Below are 7,173 nucleotides of genomic sequence, written 5' to 3' on the forward strand. Positions count from 1 at the left end.
AGCCCCATGAAGACCCCATAGAGCCCCCATAGAGCCCCACAGAGCCCCCATAAAGACCCCATAGCACCCCCATAGACCCCATAAAGACCCCACAGAGCCCCATAGAGACCCAGAGCCCTCACAGAGCCCCCATAGAGCCCCCATAAAGACCCCATAGAGCCTCATAGACCCCATAGACACCCCATAGCACCCCACAGAACCCCCATAGTGCCCCATAGACACCCCATAGACACCCCATAGACACCCCATAGCGCCCCATAAAGCCCATAGTGCCCCATAGACACCCCATAGCGCCCCATAGACACCCCATAGACCCCCATAGACCCCCCATAGACCCCCCATAGACACCCCATAGACACCCCATAGCACCCCACTGACCTGCCCTTGGTGCTGGTGCAGGTGCTGCTTGAGGCAGGGCCGGGGCACGGCCACGTTGTCGCCCACGGCCACCGTCCAATCAGGAGCCGCGTTGTAGACGGTGACGGCGGCCACGCCCCTGCTCCGTCAGCCAATCCCAGCGTGCTATTGGGGGGGGGGGGGGGGGGTGTGACGTCAGCGCCTCCTTCACCCCCACCCCTTATGGGGGGGGGGGGGGGAATGGGTCACGTGAGGGGGGTAAAAGGGGGCGGGGCTTACTATGGGACCCCGCCCCTCCGGGGCGCAGGTGAAGAGGACGCGGCCAATCAGAGCGCGGCGGGGGTTGGGCCCGGGGCGGAGCTCGCTCAAGGGGGCGGGGCTTAGGGAAGGGGGCAGCGGGGGGGAAGGGGGGGAAGGGGGCGGGGCTTGGGGGGGGTCCGGGCGGCTCCGGCGCCGCTTCCCACGGGAAGGGGGCTGGGAATTGGGGGGGGGGGAGAGAGACCCATTGAGACCCATAGAACCCCATTGAGACCCATAGAACCCCATTGAGACCCATAGAACCCCATTGAGACCCATAGAACCCCATAGAGACCCATAGAACCCCACTGAGCCCCATAGAACCCCATTGAGACCCATAGAACCCCACTGAGCCCCATAGAACCCCATTGAGACCCATAGAACCCCATTGAGACCCATAGAACCCCATAGAGCCCCATAGAATCCATTGAGTCCCATTGACCCCCATTGAGCCCCATAGAATCCATTGAGTCCCATTGACCCCCATTGAGCCCCACTGAGTCCCACTGAGCCCCATAGAATCCATTGAGGCCCACTGAGCCCCATAGAACCCCATTGAGCCCCACTGATGCCCATCGAATCCATTGAGCCCCATAGAGCCCCACTGAACCCATTGAGCCCCAATGAGCCCCATTGAGCCCCATAGAATCCCTTCAGCCCATAGAGCCCCATCGAACCCATTGACCCACATAGAGCCCCATAGAATCCATTGAGTCCCATTGACCCCTATTGAGCCCCATAGAATCCATTGAGTCCCACTGACCCCCATTGAGCCCCATAGAATCCATTGAGTCCCATTGACCCCCACTGGGCCCCATAGAGCTCCATAGAATCCATTGAGCCCCCTAGAATCCATTGAGCCCCATAGAATCCATTTAGTCCCACTGACCCCCATTGAGCCCCATAGAACCCATTGAGCCCCACTGAGCCCCATAGAACCCCATTGAGCCCCACTGATGCCCATTGAATCCATTGAGCCCCATAGAGCCCCATAGAATCCCTTCAGCCCATAGAGCCCCATCGAACCCATTGACCCCCATTGAGCCCCATAGAATCCATTTAGTCCCACTGACCCCCATTGAGCCCCATAGAACCCATTGAGCCCCACTGAGCCCCATAGAACCCCATTGAGCCCCACTGATGCCCATTGAATCCATTGAGCCCCATAGAGCCCCACTGAACCCATTGAGCCCCAATGAGCCCCATAGAATCCCTTCAGCCCATAGAGCCCCATCGAACCCATTGACCCCCATTGAGCCCCATAGAATCCATTGAGCCCCATAGAGCCCCACTGAACCCCATTGAACCCATTGAGTCCCATTGAGCCCCATAGAATCCATTGAGCCCCATAGAATCCATTTAGTCCCATTGGCCCCCATTGAGCCCCATAGAACCCATTGAGCCCCACTGAGCCCCATAGAACCCCATTGAGCCCCACTGATGCCCATTGAATCCACTGAGCCCCAGAGAACCCCACTGAACACATTGAGCCCCAATGAGCCCCATTGAGCCCCATAGAGCCCCATCGAACCCATTGACCCCCACTGAGCCCCATAGAATCCATTGAGTCCCACTGAGCCCCATTGAACCCCACTGAATCCATTGAGCCCCATTGAACCCCACTGAATCCAATGAGCCCCACTGAGCCCCATAGAAACCATTGAGCCCCATAGAGCCCCATAGAATCCCTTCAGCCCCATAGAACCCATTGAACCCACTGACCCCCATTGAGCCCCATCGAGCCCATTGAGCCCCATTCACCCCCATTGTGCCCCACTGAACCCATTGCCCCCCATTACCCCCCCCCCCGGCATCAACCCCGCCCCTCTCACCCGATTGGCCAGCGCGGCGCAGAGGCGGGACAGGAAGTCCACGAGCTGGGCGTGGCGACGCCGAGGCTCCGCCCACCCGGGCGCCAACGCCCCCGCCCTGCTCAGCCCCTCCAGCGCCGCCCCATAGCGCTCCTCGTACTGCAGCAGCTGGAACAGCGCCTCCCATTGGCTGCCGCCCCTTCAAAGCCCGCTCCTGATTGGCTGCAACCCTTTTCCTTCCCCTTTAACGCCGCTTCCCATTGGCTAAGACTCCCCCCCGCGCTCCTGAGCCAGCGCCCGCATTATGGCGCCCCCTGCTGGCGCGGATGTCAAAGCGCCTTCACCCCATTGGCTGCCGCCCCCTTCAGAGCCCGCTCCTGATTGGCTGCAACCCTTCCCTTCCCCTTCAACGCCGCTTCCCATTGGCTAAGACTCCCCCCCGCGCTCCTGAGCCAGCGCCCGCATTATGGCGCCCCCTGCTGGCGCGGATGTCAAAGCGCCTTCACCCCATTGGCTGCTGCCCCTTCAAAGCCCGCTCCTGATTGGCTGCAACCCTTTCCTTCCCCTTCAACGCCGCTTCCCATTGGCTAAGACTCCCCCCCGCGCTCCTGAGCCAGCGCCCGCATTATGGCGCCCCCTGCTGGCGCGGATGTCAAAGCGCCTTCACCCCATTGGCTGCTGCCCCCTTCAAAGCCCGCTCCTGATTGGCTGCATCCCCTTTAAGGCCGCTTCCCATTGGCTAAGACTCCCCCCCGCGCTCCTGAGCCAGCGCCCGCATTATGGCGCCCCCTGCTGGCGCGGATGTCAAAGCGCCTTCACCCCATTGGCTGCCGCGCTTCCGGCCTGCGCTCTCATTGGCTGGCCGCTTACATACATTGGCCACGCCCCCCCGGGAGGACAAAGAGCGATCCTATTGGGGGGCTGCGGTGGTGGCCACGCCCATTGGACTGCCTTATATGGAAATTCCCCCCCCCCATCCACGCCTCCTCTCCCCCCCCATAGGCCCTTAAGGAGCCAATAGGAATGTTTTAGGGAGGCCACGCCCCCCCCAAGCTGGGTCCTTGCACCCCATTGGACCCCTCAAGCACCCAAGCTCCGCCCCCCTGCGCCCCATTGGCTGACTCACGGTGGCGCGGTTGAGGTGCAGGTCCGGGTTATTGGCTGCTTCCGGGTCCACGCGCTCCTATGGGGCAGGGTCATTGGCTGGGAGCGCCCCATAGAGAGCCCTCTGCCCCATAGCGACACCCCATAGGGACCTTCCTGCCCCATAGAGAGCCCTCTGCCCCATAGCGACACCCCATAGGGACCTTCCTGCCCCATAGAGAGCCCTCTGCCCCATAGCGACACCCCATAGGGACCTTCCTGCCCCATAGAGAGCCCTCTGCCCCATAGCAACACCCCATAGGGACCTTCCTGCCCCATAGAGAGCCCTCTGCCCCATAGCAACACCCCATAGGGACCTTCCTGCCCCATAGAGAGCCCTCTGCCCCATAGCGAGCCCTCTGCCCCATAGCGACACCCCATAGGGACCTTCCTGCCCCATAGCGAGCCCTCTGCCCCATAGCGACACCCCATAGGGACCTTCCTGCCCCATAGAGGGCCCTCTGCCCCATAGCGAGCCCTCTGCCCCATAGCAACACCCCATAGGGACCTTCCTGCCCCATAGAGAGCCCTCTGCCCCATAGCAACACCCCATAGGGACCTTCCTGCCCCATAGAGAGCCCTCTGCCCCATAGTGAGCCCTCTGCCCCATAGCGACACCCCATAGGGACCTTCCTGCACCACAGAAAGCCCTCTGCCCCATAGCGAGCCCTCTGCCCCATAGCGACACCCCATAGGGACCATCCTGCCCCATAGCAAGCCCTCTGCCCCATACCCCCCCCCTGCCCCAGAGAGCCCTCTGCCCCATAGCGACATCCCATAGGGTCCCCCCTGCCCCAGAGAGAGCCCTCTGCCCCATAGCGACATGCCATAGGGTCCCCCCTGCCCTACAGAGAGCCCTGTGCCCCATAGCGACACCCCATAGGGAACCCCCTGCCCCATAGAGAGCCCCTTGCCCCATAGCAACACCCCCAAGGGACCCCCCGGCCCCACAGCGACACCCCACAGGGACCTCCCTGCCCTACAGAGAGCCCTCCGCCCCATAACAACAACCCACAGGCACCACCCTGCCCCATAACCACCTTCTGCCCCATAGCGCCACCCCACAGAGACCCTATAGGGACTTCCCTTCCCCATAGCAACACCCCATAGGAACCCCCCTGCCTTATAGGGACTCCTCTGCCCCATAGAAACCCCCACAGCCCTGCACTATAGGAACACTCCAAAGGCCTCACAGCCCCATAGCACCTCCCTCTGCCCCATAGGAGCCCCCCCCAGCCCCATAGCGACCCCCTGTGCCCCACATACGGCCTGTGCGTAGGCGCCCAGGGCCCGGCGCGCGGCCTCGGGGCTCTGCCCCCCAGCGAAGAAGAGCGAGACGTAGGCATTGCCCAGGACATCTGGGGGGACAGAGACCCATAGCGACCCATAGAGACCCATAGAGACCCATAGAGACCCATAGCGACCCACAGCGACCCATAGAGACCCATAGCGACCCATAGAGATGCCATAGCGACCCATAGCGACCCATAGAGACCCATAGAGACCCATAGAGACCCATAGCGACCCACAGCGACCCATAGAGACCCATAGCGACCCATAGAGATGCCATAGCGACCCATAGCGACCCGACCCATAGAGACCCATAGCGACCCATAGAGATGCCATAGCGACCCATAGCGACCCATAGAGACCCATAGCGACCCATAGAGATGCCATAGCGACCCATAGCGACCCATAGAGACCCATAGAGACCCATAGCGACCCATAGAGACCCATAGCGACCCATAGAGACCCATAGAGACCCATAACGACCCACAGCGACCCATAGAGACCCATAGAGACCCATAGCGACCCATAGAGACCCATAGCGACCCATAGCGACCCATAGCGACCCACAGCGACCCATAGCGACCCATAGAGATGCCATAGCGACCCATAGCGACCCATAGAGACCCACAGAGACCCATAGAGACCCATAGCGACCCATAGAGACCCATAGCGACCCATAGCGACCCATAGAGACCCATAGAGACCCATAGAGACCCATAGAGATGCCATAGAGCCCCACGGAGACCCATAGAGACCCCATAGAGACCCATAGAGCCTCATAGACCCCCACAGATCCCCATACCCCCCCCCCCCCCAGGGCCCCATAGAGGCTCATAGACCCCCATAGAGCCCCACTGATCCCCATAGAGAGCCCACAGACCCCCCCCAGAGCCCCATAGAGACCCCATAGACCCCCCCCGAGCCCCATAGACCCCCATAGAAACCCCATACAGCCTCATAGACCCCCGCAGAGACCCGAGACCCCCCAGAGCCCCATAGAGCCTCATAGACCCCCACAACCCCCCCCAAGAGCCCCATAGAGACCCCATAGAGCCCCACAGCACCCCATAGCGCCCCACAGCACCCCATAGGGACCCCATAGCGCCCCACAGACCCCCACAGAGACCCCACAGCACCCCACAGACCCCCAGAGACCCCATAGCGCCCCATAGAGACCCCATAGAGACCCCATAGTGCCCCATAGAGACCCCATAGCGCCCCACAGACCCCCACAGAGACCCCATAGTGCCCCACAGACCCACCGCAGACCCCCATAGAGACCCCATAGCGCCCCACAGAGACCCCATAAACCCCCACAGACCCCATAGAGACCCCACAGCGCCCCATAGAGACCCCATAGCGCCCCACAGACCCCCACAGAGACCCCATAGCACCCCATAGAGACCCCACAGACCCCCCCAGAGCCCCACAGAGACCCCATAGCGCCCCATAGACCCCCATAGAGACCCCATAGCACCCCATAGAGACCCCACAGACCCCCCATAGAGACCCGATACAGACCCCATAGCGCCCCATAGACCCCCATAGAGACCCCATAGCACCCCATAGAACCCCATAGAGACCCCATAGCACCCTACAGAGACCCCATAGCACCCCATAGAGACCCCAGACGCCCCCAGAGAGACCCCATAGCGCCCCACAGACCCCCATAGAGACCCCATAGCACCCCACGGACCCCCCATAGCGCCCCATAGAGACCCCATAGCGCCCCACAGTGCCCCATAGAGACCCCATAGCGCCCCATAGAGACCCCATAGCACCCCATAGACCCCCATAGAGACCCCATAGCACCCCACAGAGACGCCACAGCACCCCATAGAGACCCCATAGAGCCCCACAGACCCCCATAGAGACCCCATAGCACCCCATAGAGACCCCATAGCGCCCCACAGACCCCATAGAGACCCCATAGCGCCCCACAGACCCCCATAGAGACCCCATAGAGACCCCATAGCACCCCACAGACCGCCACAGAGACCCCATAGCGCCCCATAGAGACCCCATAGCACCCCATAGACCCCCATAGAGACCCCATAGCACCCCACAGAGACCCCATAGCACCCCACAGACCCCCATAGAGACCCCATAGCACCCCACAGACCCCCATAGAGACCCCATAGCGCCCCACAGACCCCCATAGAGAGACCCCATAGCACCCCCACCCCCAGAGACCCCATAGCACCCCACACCCCACAGACAGACCCCCATAGAGAGCCCATAGCGCCCCACAGAGACCCCATAGCACCCCACAGAC

At 61.8% G+C, this 7,173-nt stretch overlaps 1 protein-coding gene across 1 annotated transcript; it reads right to left on the minus strand.

The window, feature by feature from the left end:
- Window positions 1-378: 378 nt before the first annotated feature.
- Window positions 379-4,997, minus strand: LOC130607186 (tetratricopeptide repeat protein 5-like; the record flags this gene model as incomplete). Its single annotated transcript, XM_057424086.1, has 5 exons — window positions 379-496; window positions 650-831; window positions 2,487-2,633; window positions 3,592-3,648; window positions 4,875-4,997. Coding segments are annotated over 5 exons (627 nt in total), but the record flags the coding sequence as incomplete, so codon positions are not given.
- Window positions 4,998-7,173: the final 2,176 nt, after the last annotated feature.

The sequence above is a fragment of the Pezoporus wallicus genome, unplaced genomic scaffold (assembly GCF_028554395.1).
Source record: "Pezoporus wallicus isolate ANWC-B61680 ecotype Strahan unplaced genomic scaffold, APGP_CSIRO_Pwel_v1 contig_12931, whole genome shotgun sequence".
Taxonomy (NCBI): domain Eukaryota; kingdom Metazoa; phylum Chordata; class Aves; order Psittaciformes; family Psittacidae; genus Pezoporus; species Pezoporus wallicus.